The sequence below is a fragment of the Balaenoptera ricei genome, chromosome 7, assembly GCF_028023285.1.
Source record: "Balaenoptera ricei isolate mBalRic1 chromosome 7, mBalRic1.hap2, whole genome shotgun sequence".
NCBI lineage: Eukaryota > Metazoa > Chordata > Mammalia > Artiodactyla > Balaenopteridae > Balaenoptera > Balaenoptera ricei.
In genome coordinates, this window is record NC_082645.1 from 95,615,769 (window position 1) to 95,631,523 (window position 15,755).

The following is a 15,755-nucleotide window of genomic DNA, read 5'->3' on the forward strand; positions in this document are numbered from 1 at the left end:
CAAAATAAAGTTATTAAAATAAAAAATAAAAAATAATTATTAAAAATAAAAATATTTAAAAGTAATAAAAAAAGGAAAAAAAGAAAGAAAGAAGAGAGCAACCAAACCAAAACACAAATCTACCAATAATAACAAGCATTAAATCTATTTTAAAAATAAAAACAAAAACAGACAGACAGAACCCTAGGACAAATGGTAAAAGCAAAGCTATACGGACAAAATCACACAAAGAAGCATACACATACACACTCACAAAAAGAGACAAAGGAAAAAAAAATATATATCGTTGCTCCCAAAGTCCACTGTCTCAGTTTCGGGATGATTCATTGTCTATTCAGGTATTCCAGAGATGCAGGGTACATCAAGTTGATTGTGGATATTTAATCCGCTGCTCCTGAGGCTGCTGGGAGTGATTTCCCTTCCTCTTTGTTCCCACAGCTCCTGGGGTTCAGCTTTGGATTTGGCCCCGCCTCTGCGTGTAGGTCACCTGAGGGCATCTGTTCTTGCTCAGACAGTACAGGGTTAAAATAGCAGCTGATTAGGGGGCTCTGGCTTACTCACGCCGGGGGGAGGGAGGGGTACAGAATGCAGGGCGAGGCTGTGCAGGCAGAGGCTGGCGTGACATTGCATCAGCCTGAGGCACGCCGTGTGTTCTCCCGGGGAAGTTGTCCCTGTATCACGGGACCCTGGCAGTGGTGGGCTGCGCAGGCTCCCGGGAGGGGAGGTGTGGATAGTGACCTGTGCTTGCACACAGGCTGCTTGGTGGCTGCAGCAGCAGCCTTAGCATCTCATGCCCATCTCTGGTGTCTGCGCTGATAGCCGCGGCTCGCGCCCATCTCTGGAGCTCCTTTAAGTGGCGTTCTTAATCCCCTCTCCTCACGCACCAGGAAACAAAGAGGCAAGAAAAAGTCTCTTGTCTCTTCGGCAGTTCCAGACTTTTTCCCGGACTCCTTCGCGGCTAGCTGTGGTGCACTAGCCCCCTTCAGGCTGTGTTCACGCAGACAACCCCAGTCCTCTCCCTGCGATCCGACCTCCGAAGCCCGAGCCTCAGCTCCCAGCCCCCACCTGCCCCGGCGGGTGAGCAGACAAGCCTCTTGGGCTGGTGAGTGCTGGTCGGCACTGATCCTCTGTGTGGGAATCTTTCTGCTTTGCCCTCTGCACCCCTGTTGCTGCGCTCTCCTCCGTGGCCCCGAAGCTTCCCCCCTCTGCCACCTGCCGTCTGCGCCCGCGAAGGGGCTTCCTAGTGTGTGGAAACCTTTCCTCCTTCACAGCTCCCTCCCACCGGTGCAGGTCCTGTCCCTATTCTTTTGTCTCTGTTTTTTCTTTTTTCTTTTGCCCTACCCAGGTACGTGGGGAGTTTCTTGCCTTTTGGGAGCTCTGAGGTCTTCTGCCAGCGTTCAGTAGGTGTTCTGTAGGAGTTGTTCCACATGTAGATGTATTTCTGATGTATTTGTGGGGAGGAAGGTGATCTCCATGTCTTACTCTTCCGCCATCTTGTATGTCTCCCCCCCCCAATGTTTTTAATATTAACAACCTCATTATTTCTGTCAGTCATGACCAATGTATACTTATTCTCAATTAAAAATGTATTTTTTACAGTATAAAAAGCATTCTAAATGCTCAATCGTCTAAAAACATTTACAATGAGGACAACTTTGAAATGAGATATTTTAAAATTATGTATATTCCTCTAAAATAGTTAGTAAGCCGTTGAATGGTTTTCTTTGTTGAAACCCTAGCTTTTCATTTGAAAATAATGACTTGTATTGTTATATCCCAAGCTACCGCTTACTCTCTTGGGATTATATTTAGCATCATTAGAAACTGCATTTAGCTGATCTAGGTCCCTAAATTAATCTTTGTATAAAATCTGAGACTTGAAAGAAAAAGAAGAAGCTGAGGCAACAGGTGAAGATGATCTCAATAGTCCTTGTGTCCAGTCTACTCCATTAGAATGCAAAAGCCTTCCTCAGATTCATCTCCTTTGTTTCCCAGATTTTTTTTTTTTCTATTAGCAGGCTATCCTAATGACAAATAAATCATTATTAAATTGTTCACACTGGCTACAGAGTTTCCTAACCACTTTGAAAACCTCACCATGGGTAGCTGTGGGGACAAATGTGTTACATTTTCAAGTGCACATGCTGGAGCCTGTAGTGTTTGCTGAGGTTAAAAAAACAGTGTTGAGACACATCACGGAATAACTTACATTGAGTTATTATTTCATTATGCTACCTGTTAATAATTTGAAAAAATTCAAATTACTTTCCCGAGTTGCTTTCTCTTACTTTCATTGCCATAAAAAATCAAATTTATTATGAGACAAAGGGACATTTCTGTCTTGGATTTTCAGCTACTAAATGTCCTCAGGTCGGAGACCACCTCTTTCAGATTTTGGCTTCAGCATTCTACCCACCAGTGGGTACAGAGTAAATAAGGAATGATAATTATACTAATTCATATCTGTTTAATCAGGCAGGCATGGTATACGATTCAGTATTTAAGCACTTAGGCAGTGATTACCCATAATAATAGTCGTGTATGATTCTTTTAATTCCCAAGTTTCATATGCCATCTTGGCTAACTGTTTACAACCATCATCATCTCCTTTCTTCTCCTCATCAACATCAACTGACTTTTATTGTGTGTGTTCTTTACAAAGCACCCTCAGCTATTTTAGAGAAAGACAGAATCTTTAGACTTATTTTTCCATATTTATTTGCACTTATCACATCTCTGCTTTCACAGAAGCCTAGCTGCAAAAATAATTTCATTTCCCTTTGCCTGATTGCTCAATTATTTTCTCTTTTTCCTAAATTAGTTTGATTTAATGTCATATCAGCACTTTGAATGGCAAGCCTCAATAATGTAAATCAAGCATATTCACTGCAGAATGCTATTCCTAGTACCTCACTGATTTTCCGACACATTGTGCCTTCTGGAGCATAAAGGAGGATGGAGACTAGGCTTGAGACTTCAGTGCAGACCAGGATTTAGGCCAGGGTGCTTTGCCAAATAGCCACGTTAATGCTAGTGCCTTTCCTTACTCTTCGATGTCTTTTGTCACCAATTTCCAGGCCTTTGCTATGACCAACCAGATTCTGGTGGAGAGGTCAGTGACGGGTTGGAAAGAAATAGAATATGAAGTGGTCCGAGATGCTGATGACAACTGTGTCACTGTCTGTAGTATGGAAAATGTTGATGCCATGGGCGTTCATACAGGTAGGCAAGGAATCTTCAAGCATTATGGTAATGGCTTCAGCTCACATCTCTGATGGCTCATAGCAGTCTTTATTAAGTTCTTTTCTTTAAATTACTATTCTTAGCATACACATTAGTGATAAAATTTTACACATGTATAGTATTTTACAGCATTGAAAATACTCTCATATTTAATTTGATCTTCACAAAAACCCTCCGAAGTAGGGCAGATATTATTATCCTGATTTCATTTGAGGAAGGGGTAAAATATAAGCAATACAGTGAAGGTAAAATCTGTAAGACTTGGTGTTGAGAAGTAAGGCAGGAGGTTAAGAAGGCTTGAAGCAGACTGGGTGTTGGTCACCAAGTGAATGAGAAAATAGCCACAATAAATAGAAATAGGTGAAATAAATAGGTTTCTCAGGAAGGGAAACTAGTTAGACTAGAGGGCAAAGATGATGACTTAGGATTTAGAAATGCTAAAGTTTAAGAGTGGGCGGAAATCTCAAGAAGAGGAGAATGTAGAGCTGGAATTCAGGAAAGAGGATAGAAATAAAGAAGTTGATGCAAGGTCATTGGAAGTCTTGGTATAAAGAAAATAGCGGAAGCTGGAAGCATAGACTAAATATTCAAGGGCATAGGTGTAGAAGGAAAGAGAATAGGGTCAAGGACCAAACCCTGGGAAACATTTAGATTTATAGGGCAGAAGAAAAAGGAAGGATTGGTGTTGAAGAAAAAGAAGGGAATCATAGTTACCATATAAGCCAATGCACAAAAATATTTTATAAAAGAGCTTTGGTTTTGACTATAGCAAATACTATGAAAGGTCAAGAATGAAGATTTAATGTTGCTTTTGGATGTTCAAGAGGACAGTTTCAATGCAAAGTTGGTTATGTGAGCCGTATGGAAAGGAATTATATGACTATGAGTGATAAGAAGAACTGGTAAATTTTCAAAAGGTTTAGTCATGTAAGGATTGAGAGAGATGGTTCTTATAACCATCTGGCAGTTCAGAGAGAGGCTTCTTGAGCCTATAGCGATCTGAGCTTGTTTGTAGGCAGAAGGGATGGTGACTAAGGACTAAGAGATTGAAGATACAGGGGGCTATAATTGGAGAGAAGTGAGAAAATGGGAAGGGATGAGATTTAGAAAATTGATGGGTGAGAGCCAGTCTGGGTGAAGAGGAGCTGATATTTTATGGAAGGAAAAACTTGAGAGATAACTTTTGAGACAGAGAAGGGAAATTGAAGAAGTTAATGTCAATGCAGTAAGTAGATGACTAAGCCTTGATAGCTTCATGATCTTGGGAAAGCTTAGAGTGATTTCTGTAAATATGTCAGAGTAATACAGGTAAAACAATCAGAGGGAATGTGCCTTGTATGTATTTCCCTAAGATAATTCTTTTCCCAGCAAACCCTCAGCCTATTCTGTCTTGTGTCACGCAAATAGATTGCTAAGTTACTAAAGTTGGTTATTTAGATATGCTACCAAATAACAAGTGTTGCTTGGATGTACAGGTGATTCAGTTGTTGTGGCCCCTGCCCAGACGCTCTCCAATGCGGAGTTTCAGTTGTTGAGACGTGTTTCAATCAATGTCGTTCGCCACTTGGGCATTGTGGGTGAATGCAACATTCAGTTTGCCCTTCATCCTACCTCGATGGAATACTGCATCATTGAAGTGAATGCCAGACTGTCCCGAAGCTCTGCCCTGGCCTCAAAAGCTACTGGGTAAGGCCAGAACGATTGACCATGGGTTTGCAGATTGAACTGGAAAATTGAAAGCTAGTGGAAGACTGTGCTGCATTTGCAAACTATAGTCCCCATTTCTGCATGCTGACTCCCAGTCATGTCCTATGGACATGGTTATTAATGAGCTTGCTGCCAGATTAAGGCAAATGGTATTGCTAGCTGGCTTTGTTTGCTGGCTAATCATAAACTAATCAAGATCTGGGTGGTCAAAGCAGGCTCTGAAAAATCTGCTTCTTAATTGCACTTTGCAGATATTGTTAAAAAGTACAAATTAATCCTTAATTTTAGTCCTTCATTGACTTTTTTAGGTATATAACAAATTTTGGACAAATAATAGAGTTCACTTGACTCAAGCATGCAATCACATTATTTTATTTTAGCAAAATTTCACAAGACCAAACAACAGTAAGGTTTTTCTATAGGTAAATCTTGCAACTAAATAAATAAATTTGTATCTATTTAACAGTTGCTAGCAAGCATGACTGGAAGGAACACTAATTAATATCTTTTGTTTCTATTAATATCTTTAACATCTGCTCTTTAAATTACATGACATTTAAAAAATATTTACCTCTAAAGCTATTTTTATGTAGCTAGACAGTGCTACATGGAGTGTGGAAGGAGTGATGAGCTAAACAAGAGTCAGGAGACCTGAGTTCTCCTTCTGGTCCTTCTACTAATTGTGGGACTTCGGATATATCACTACTGTCTCTGTCAGTTTCTTCACCTCTTAGGAGGGGAAGTTGTACTAAAGGACTCATACGTAATTCTATAGTTCTGTGAATGAATTTTTCAAATACAGTTACCCAAACTGACATTCCAGAAGAATATGGTCAAGTTTCCAGAGTGTTAGTTGTGTAAGGAGCCCAAAGTTCAAAGATAATTTGGAAACAGAGCAAGGACCCAAACTTTCAAGGACTGCATTTTATGACCTTTACATACCCCGTAGTACCAGCTAACTCCACCGTCTTCCTAGGTGCAGACATGTATATATTTTTATAAAAGAATATTTTTCAGATTCTTATCTTAGTGGAAGTTATACACAAGTGAGTACTTTATTTATCAAGGAAGCTATTGATTTTGGGTTGAAGAGGTGAAGGTTGGGAGTTGTAACACTGCATGTCAGGCATAGAGAGTGAACTCTTTTGTGATCTGTGCCTCTGTACTTTATCATGACTCACTTTATTTTATAAGGAGCTATTAAATTTTCATACAGAACTGAGAATCAGGTGTGTTTTATACCTTGATGTGAAATAATACCAGAATTTCTAAGAAAAACCAATTTATATTTTGAGCTGTTTTTAATACTTATTGCTGAAAGAAAAAAATATGTCTCCTCCTTTATAGCTACCCATTGGCATTCATTGCTGCAAAGATTGCCCTAGGAATTCCACTTCCAGAAATCAAGAACGTTGTATCAGGGAAAACATCAGCCTGCTTTGAACCAAGCCTGGATTACATGGTTACCAAGATTCCTCGCTGGGATCTTGATCGTTTTCATGGCACTTCTAGCCGAATTGGTAGCTCTATGAAAAGTGTAGGAGAGGTGAGTCCTTGGTTAATTCCTCTCTTTCATCCTTGTTCTCAGTTATTTTGTCCAACCCTAATGTCATTGAAAGTCTTCAGTTTCCTTGGATACTGGGTTACTGATTGGAGGATACATATGAATTTCATTTCCTCCCTAGTGTTTCCACATAAGTCATTGCTGTTTTAAATCTTAATTTTTCTATCATGCTTCAAGGTGCACAGTAGAATTATAACTCAAATGCCAGGAAAAGTTTTGTTGGTGGTGTTTCTGCCAGATAAACAACTGTTATTTAGTTTACATTTCATGGAAAGATTCCCCTTTCACAATGTGCATGGGAAAATTTGTAGGCCAAGGAATATGAGATAATTTTGTAATGTGTTAATTTAGGGTTTATTATCTGAAAGGTTTTGGTCTTCAGTGAATATTTAACACTTACATTTAGTTCAACTCAAGTTAGCAAACATTTCCTGAGTTCTTACTACATGCAAGACCCTGGGATGATAAAAACAGTGAATAAGATGTAGATAATTGTGACATTATCTCCAGCTGGTGAGTTCAGAATATATTCACAGAACTAAGTATAATATGAATTAAACTGTGGTAAAAGTTAGAATGCAGTATTTATATGCAGGAGCTGTGAGAATGTAGTAGAATAGGGTCAGGGAAAGCCACAATAGCTATTCCACTGAAAAATGGTGAAATCTTCACTTAATGAATATGAATTTTAATAATATAAAGTATTAAAAAGGACAAATTTTGAGCAAACACAGTTATGTATTCCTTTATTATTATGTTTACTTCTCTTTTATTGAATGTACTCCATATACTATTATGTACAGTGTACTTTAATGAAAATTCATGGTGAATTACTTATAGAATTAGTACTTTAGGGCCAACTCTTAAATATATAATATTTAAAAATTTTCTTAAATATTCCAAAAATATTTTCTTAATTTGATAGTGCCATAAACTATCTTATATCTGGTACCCTCTCCTATGCTTAGGCTAGCAAATCTATGAATATATTGTGTAACTCTTCAAATACCACTGTGCCTCATAAATTACATATCTGAATTGGACTAATACTTTGTTTATCCCTGCTCTTGAGACTCTTCCCTTATTTCTAATTAAATTTGGAGCAGTGTGAAAAGGTTATCTGTTTGGCTTTAGTGATCTTTGAATATGTAGCTTGTCATGCAATTGACATGAAGGTTTACTAAACTGACATTAATGAGAATTCAGGTCTATTTGAGGCATCACGGAAGTTTACTGAAGGCAGCGTTATGACTGTTATTATTTTAAATTGTAGACCAAAAATGCATGGCAATCTATTATTCCATAGAAAGAATCAAAGGCAGTATTTATTCACTGAAAATAACTGGGTAGGCTTCAAGGTTAATTTTAGTTCTCACTTGTAACTTGTCCAAACTAAATCACCACATGGTTTTCCTAATTGATTAGTGTACAATCAGTTGCAAAGATTGTGGGAAGACATGTTGAATTTGTCATGGGGAATTTAGTCTCCTATATTCAAAATCTGAATCTGTCAGTATTTGTTATGATTCTCAAGGTTCTATTAATATTAATGCTTAGCTATAAAGAAAGCCAACCTGTCTTGGATACTGACTGATACCCATTTAGAAATAGTTCTGTTTTTGTGTTAATATATGTCTGGTTTCTCTTCGTTTGCTCTTTTATTCTAAAGGACATCTGCATGAAAGCAAGATCTTATTAAGGAAGGGTCTATGTTCTCTGGCCACAGATTCTTTCTTTTAATGCTATGGTCCAGAGCGAGTACAGGTGATTTCCTCATCAGTCTCAGCAAATCAAGCTAAATTCCCTAAGTGGTAAAAGAGTGACCTAATAATGTCAAAGACTCATTACATGAAAACCACGGTAAAAGGGCAAGAAAGAAAAATAACTTAACTTTGAGTAGCATTCTTCTGATATATGTCTTGTTCCTAAGTCTTTTCTGAAAAATAGTCAACTTCTAGCTTTGTTACAAATTAAAAATATGCAAGCTCTTTTTAAAAATATGAGTCTTAAATATGTATTACAGGTCATGGCTATTGGTCGCACCTTTGAGGAGACTTTCCAGAAGGCTTTACGGATGTGCCACCCTTCTATAGCTGGTTTTACTTCCCGTCTCCCAATGAACAAAGAGTGGCCATCCAACACTGATCTCAGAAGAGAGCTGGCTGAACCATCCAGCACCCGCATCTATGCCATCGCCAAGGTAATATGTGACGAGGGGCCCAGAGCTACCTTTTTTTTTTCTTTCCCAGAATACAGTCAGTTTGGACTTTAATGTAAAACTGAATCACAAAGTGGTCTTGAATTCAGGAATTTTTGGAAAATCTTTAATTCTCTTTAATAGTATTAAACTGGAGATTTCTATGGACTTCATCAGATTATTCTATAGCTAATGAAAAATTACCCTTTTTTATTTTCACCTTAAGCCTGGACTTAAAGGAAACACTGCAGTTTTAAAGGATGATCACATAGATAAAATGTTCTTCCCTTTTAGTACATATATTATCAATACTCTTAAATGTTTGATAATATTGACTTATGATTTCCCATCACTCTCATTACTTGCTCATTGAAAATGTGTAAAATTATATTTTAGAAAGGAAGATTCGTAAAATGGTATCACTTAGTATGTCCTACCTAAGACTCTAGAATAATCTTTATTTATTTGATTCTTCTTCTGTGTTTAAACAACAAACTCTAAAGAACTTCCATGATTATAGGCTTTTCTATGTAATTATTTTATTGGTCTTACTTATAGAACAAAAAAGCCCCACATTTCTCACTTCCACCCACTAGTTCCCTTTAATGCAAATTAAATGCCATATTAATCTCCTTTCATGTTTACTATGCTTAGAGTTTTGAAGTTTTAGTTCATCTGATTTTATAAAAGGTGATTTGGGCAGCTGGGATCTGTCTGGTCAGAAATCCTTGAATTGCTTTTTGACATTTAAGGAAGGTTAGGTATTAATCCTCTAACAGTATCAAACCACACTGGAGCTACAAAGTCCTGCTGACCATTTTATGTGTGTGTATGTACATGTGGAATGAGTTGATGAAAATATGAATTTTGTCTTTAAAAAGGGAATCTGTCTTTGTAACTTGTCTTTGTAGCAACAGAAAAATGCTGTTAGTGATTTCGAACTCTGCAACTTTTATGCTCATATATAGAAGGAGGGGAGGGAATGTTTCCTTCATTGCATTTAATGTATATTCTCCTCACCTTTATGGTTTCTAAATGCAGAATATTTCATTTCCATTGAAATTCTGAAGTAGTCTGAGAGATACTAGTATTTTTTGATGGACATTTCTCAAAGTTGACTTTCAAGGGAATAGAGAATTAACATTTTTCCATGGTGGTGGGAGTGATATTAGTAATGAGAGGTCATTCTAGAAAGCCGTTTCACCTTCTTTATTGTTCTTATTTCAGTCTTTTGTTTAAAAAGCAACCTACAACATTCATACATGTGTATATATGTGTATGTGTGTGTATGTATGTATACATATGATTTTTTTTTCCAGACAAAGGACAGTAAATAGATTTTTCCCTTGAGTCTAGTAATCATACTTCTGCCATTTTGAGGTGGATGAACAAGGGAAGTATTTCCAAGTTCCCAGTGAGGCTGTAAAACTCAAGCATATCTCTCATTCCTTTCTAACAGACTTATAAAGGATGAGAATTCAGGGAAAATGTGTGGAGATTCTTTCTTGCACAGAGTATGAGCAAGAAGTGCAGGGTCTGAGGTATAAATTATTGCCTGCCAGCGTGCTGGCAGAAGGAACTGATTTCTGTTTGTTAGAGGTCATCATTACTGTTCATTTCCACAGCAACCAGGAACCTGGTGATTTTGACAAAGAGTGTTAGGAGTGTGGTGGGCTGAAGGGGAAAAAGAATGAAGGGAGTGAGTAAATCTTTGCTCGCTTTCATAATTCTTAGAAAGGGCAACTTGCTCTGAGGTCTGATTTTTGCAGCAGTCTTATTTCAGGATGACTGGATCATCACCTCTTTTGATTTGGGGAGAATACAGGGCATTATTTTTGATTTGGGGAACGTTAGAGTAACCTCAAACTTGTTTGGGGTCATTACGAACTTCATTACGGCTGTGTGACGTGGCAAAGCTGCAGCTCTTGAAAGACTGGCAGGAACTTGCTTTCTGTTCAGAACTGTGGATGTGATTCTAGTTGTCCCTCCTCACAGTAAAATGACTGCAGATTCTAGGTCCTTCATCAGTCGCAGGGTAATTACTGTGTGCGATCGTGTGAAAATGTCCTTTTGTCTATCAAAAGTGTCACTACCTTAAGGTTCTATTCCCCTCACAGTGTTGATGGCCAAACAGCCAATTGTCCCTTTAATCCCTTGGCAAATAAGGCATAATATTAAGTCCTTGGGAACCTGGCTATAGTTATAGGGAGAATTAAACAAAAAAACATAAATAGACTTATGAAACGAATATGTCTTTCAGTATTCACATTAGATGTCATTTTATTCTAGTCAATAGAATTATGAGCTATGTTGTTTCTCAACATGTATGATCATGGTCTCTCTGATACCAGAAATAAGTAAAAGTTTTAGGAAAATTAAGCTCCCTTGGTGGAAATATAACAGCAGTTATTAGTTACATATATTTTCTAATGGGATTTAAAAATATAGTGTGCCATAATAAAATATGTTGTTTTGAAATATTTGATTATCATTTTTCATTGAGTATAAATATGTATGTAAACATAGAAAAGAGTAAGAGTAGGCATCTTTTGAATATGAAGGTTTTGGTTTTGAGAGTTTATCTCTTCTTTCAGCTGCCTTTTGTACTCAGCTTAATGACCCATAGCTGTAATTTTACTTTTGAGAAATTGCTAAACTAAGCTTGAGGAAAAAGCTGAGCTGCCTATCAGCACAGAAGTTATCACTACATTGTTTTGGAATATATTAGGATTTTGTAAAATGCCTGTCTTAGCACAAAAGTCACAGTAACCGATTCAAAATAATTTTTTGTTTGAAGTCTTCTGTGAGGAAATATTTGAGAGAAATAACACCAAGCCAAATGTGATCCATAAACTCTCAATGACTGGTTTGTGTGAATATGGAATGAAGTGATAAAAATATGCCAAATATGCTAAAGGGTAATTATCCAAAATACAAGTTAAATGATCATTATATCGATTCTACATTTTCTTACCAATTTGGCGTAACTATAGTTTCAAGAGATTCTCTTTAATGCCAAAAAGATATACCAGATTTAGAATATAATTGGTAACACAGTCATATAAAAAGCAGGGAAGCAGAGCCTGTTACAGGGATTTTTCTGAGCACACACTACTCTGATTAACTCAGAGTACCTCCTGTGCATGCCATTTAAGGATATAGTTGGCAGTATCTGTAGGTTTATTGGGAGGAACGTCAATGACGTGATATCAGTTGTATTCTCAGTCTATAGCCTCAGGCTCTCTTAACATGGAGAGGAATGGCTGCTATGTCTTCAACCAAATAAGACCTTTATAAGATGTTTGCCAAAGAAAGCATCTATTCTCCTTTTGGCAGGCCTTGGAAGACAATGTGTCCCTGGATGAGATTATGAAGCTCACATCCATTGACAAGTGGTTTTTGTATAAGATGCGTGACATTTTAAACATGGAAAAGACACTAAAAGGGCTCAACAGGTAAGGCACTAGTGCTCTGATTCACTCCAGGTATCTTCTGTGCAGTTTTGTCTTCCTGTTACACTTACACATTTGGCCAAAATTCTGCTTCAATGAAGTAAATAGTGCCAATGCTGCAAAGCAATAGGCATAACCAGAAGAAATGGCAGTTTTTAGACGTTTACCTTTTTAAAGGCATCTATTAATAATTTTAATTGTCTTCTACCCCTGCCCTACCCTTGACGTGAAACATAGTGATGTTTTTATTAGGTCTTCTGAATTTACAAAAATTGGTGTACCTTTATGGATTGATGTGCTATTTAATTACCAGACATTACCTAGATTTAAATTTTATTAATCAATAATGAAATGAATAGTATTTCTGTTTTCTATACATTTTCCAAGTTCTGAAGTCTATTTTTCTCTTTTTATATCAACCTATGTATTGCTGTGTATTGATGAGCAAACATATTCCTCTTGCATTCTGCTGGTATTTTTAACATTGGGACATCCAGTTCAGCATACAAATAAGCCACGTTCAAATTTTTGTTAATAGACTCTTTACCTCTCACTAATTTGCATTTTTATCTCCTTTATGGCCAATTATTTTAAAATTTTTATTTCATGTTCAGAATATTCCGATAATGTCAGTGTTTTATTTATTTATTTATTTATGGCTGTGTTGGGTCTTCGTTTCTGTGTGAGGGCTTTCTCTAGTTGCGGCAAGTGGGGGCCACTCTTCATCACGGTGCGCGGGCCTCTCACTATCGTGGCCTCTCTTGTTGCGGAGCACAGGCTCCAGACGCGCAGGCTCAGTAGTTGTGGCTCACGGGCCTAGTTGCTCCGCGGCATGTGGGATCTTCCCAGACCAGGGCTCGAACCCGTGTCCCCTGCATTGGCAGGCAGATTCTCAACCACTGCGTCACCAGGGAAGCCCAATGTCAGTGTTTTAAAATCTACTTTTTTCTATTTCCTGAGAAGATCGTTTGTTGAGGCAGCTCAGGCATATGAAGTCACAGATAGGTTTTAACTTGGATCTGTGATAACAGGAACATGTATTACCAGTTTAAGAAAGACAATGTAATTCTCCTTAGCTTCTCCCCCTTAAGAGGGCTTTGAAATACACTATTACTGGAAAGAAATCTCACCTACAAGCCTAGGCCCATGTTTAGAGAGGGAAAAATTTTGTTTGCAGAAATTATTCTCAAATGATTTTAGTAAATGTAGAAAAATTAATTGCTTAAAATGTTGAAAACAGTGGAAGCTCTCAAAGCCTGGACTTCTCGACTGTTTAGAAACTGCAACATATAATTGGGTTACTGGGTTTACCTAATCAAAATGTACACAAACTGGGCAATAAAAATGTACACAAACTGGGCACTTGCTTTTCTTTTTGAGCTGAAGGAGGTTCTTTTTCATCTGTTCAACAATCACCCACAACAAATGCTGGTTTTGAAAATGGGGGACTCCAATCTGCCAAAAATGAAACTAGCTGTAGTTGCTTGTAAGTCATCCTTTGTAGTGATCATATAAAATGAACAGTAGATAGAAGTTAAGAATTGAGCCTATACATTCATCTTAGAATTTTGCTGACTTGAGGTTTCCTTTCTTGGTTTATGATGCCAGCAGAACTTCTATGTTGAATTATAGTCTGTTCCACTGTTTTCAGTTTCAGACAACTGATTTCAAATGCCTGTGAAACCATTCCAATTAAACCACATGAGGGTGCTAGAAACTTACAGTATGCCAACTGTAGCAGTGGAAGAGTTCTGGGGTGAAAAACAGCAGATGTTATTGTGATTTAAATTTCCACTTGATATACATTCTGATTTTTGGACAAATTCAATGTTATAATTGAATAGTTTTTGTTACAAACAGAAGGCAGGTTGAAATTCTAACTAAGCAGAAATAAGTGTATATTGATAGTGAAAAAGCTGTTTGGAGGATTATTAGAACGACTCACAGTCGTAGATCACTTACAACATCGTTCTGACTTCAACATTCTATTGCATTTTTTGCTGTTAATTTGACATTTTAAAATAAAGTCTCCATTTTCTGGCATAAGTATAATTGTAAATAGAGATTTTTCTATTGTTCATAATCATCTACAATAAAAATGTCTTATATACAACTTAATAATTTAAAAGATTCTAAAACATAATACTTACAATTGTCTCTTGCTTCAAGGCCTCAACAGAGGATCCATGGTGTTAGTAAACCTAAACTCTGAACTTATTATTATCTGATGGTCAATTTACGTCCTTTTTTTTTGAGTGTCTTAGATGCACACATAGCAATTCAATAATGACGGTTATTTAGAGGTGCTGGATAAATAGAATAAGAATAGGATGGCTACTGAAGCTACCTGTCTCAGTCATTCTGTGGCACATTGGGATCTGAAGTTGAAAGGCTATTGCAACTGATGGTGGGTGAGTGCAGGACTTACATTTTTGTTTGTTTGTTTGTTTGTTTTTGCCCTATTTTGATTATCTTCCTGATTAGCCTGGATTATGACATCTTCTGCTTTTTTTCAGCCTCTAAATATCCAGAGAGGCTTGGTCATCAAGGCAGATACTGCTCCAACAGTAATAGCTATCTAATAACATTTAGCATTATATGGCTGAGTTATATATTGGAGGAAGGTTAAGGTCAGCTGGTTCTTTTTTATCTATGATTTGTTTCAAAATTTCAACTGCTCCCATGTTCGAAAGGCTGACTTTAGATGTAGACCCAGGAAGTAGCTATTTATTGGGTCTGATTTGGGCTGACCCCCAAATTCTCTTGCCTGAGCATGTCTCTGGTACCAATGTGCCCAGGTCCCTTTGCAATTTTCTTATAAGTCTCTGGAAAAATGGGCAATGGGGATCTTAATTAGGAGAGAGGAGAAACTTAAAGAGAGGATAAAGTGTAGAATGCTAGACGTGGGTGAAGTTTCACCTGGTTCCTTCCTGTGCACTGGGTGGGTAGGTGGGTGCACAGTATTACCCACTGCAGGGCGGGTAGGTAGGTGCACAGTATTACCCACTGCAGGGTGGGTAGGTGGGTGCACAGTGTTACCCACTGCAGGGTGGGTAGGTGGGTGCACAGTATTACCCACTGCGGGGTGGGTAGGTGGGTGCACAGTATTACGCACTGCAGGGTGGGTGGGTGGGTGCACAGTGTTACCCACTGCAGGGTGGGTGGGTGCACAGTATTAGGTGGGTGCACAGTATTACCCACTGCAGAATCATGGGCACATCACCTCCCTCACTTCTCCAACCTCACATGCTTCCTGCTAATGTCTCCTTTATAGTTTTGTTGTGGAGCTTAAATGATATAAATGCAAAGGACCCTTGGCACATGATGAGTGTCCAAGAAAGTTTTCTCTTATTCCCCCTGAAAATGAAAATGCTACTTGTTATACTGAACAGTATTTTGTGATTTTAGATATATGCATTTTAAGCCTCATTTTCAGAGTCATGATTTGCATTTGCATATGTATTTTGCAATGTATCATTTCTTAATTTTCTTTATGATGCATTGTCACTTATTTTAACACCAGACCTATTTTTTTTAAATAAGGAAGCAATGATAGCTAGTGATACAAATGCCATTCTTATCAAAAGATCAG

The 15,755-nt window shown here is 37.7% G+C and overlaps 1 protein-coding gene across 1 annotated transcript in view; it reads left to right on the top strand.

Annotated features, from left to right (window-relative positions):
- The window catches only part of CPS1 (carbamoyl-phosphate synthase 1), a 395,122-nt gene that overhangs the window by 314,733 nt on the left and 64,634 nt on the right, over positions 1-15,755 (top strand). Inside the window, exons 18-22 of the mRNA XM_059928619.1 lie at positions 3,078-3,222; positions 4,719-4,929; positions 6,298-6,496; positions 8,538-8,714; positions 12,048-12,166. Coding sequence (XP_059784602.1) covers positions 3,078-3,222; positions 4,719-4,929; positions 6,298-6,496; positions 8,538-8,714; positions 12,048-12,166 — 851 coding nt within the window. The remainder of the gene's footprint in view (positions 1-3,077; positions 3,223-4,718; positions 4,930-6,297; positions 6,497-8,537; positions 8,715-12,047; positions 12,167-15,755) is intronic.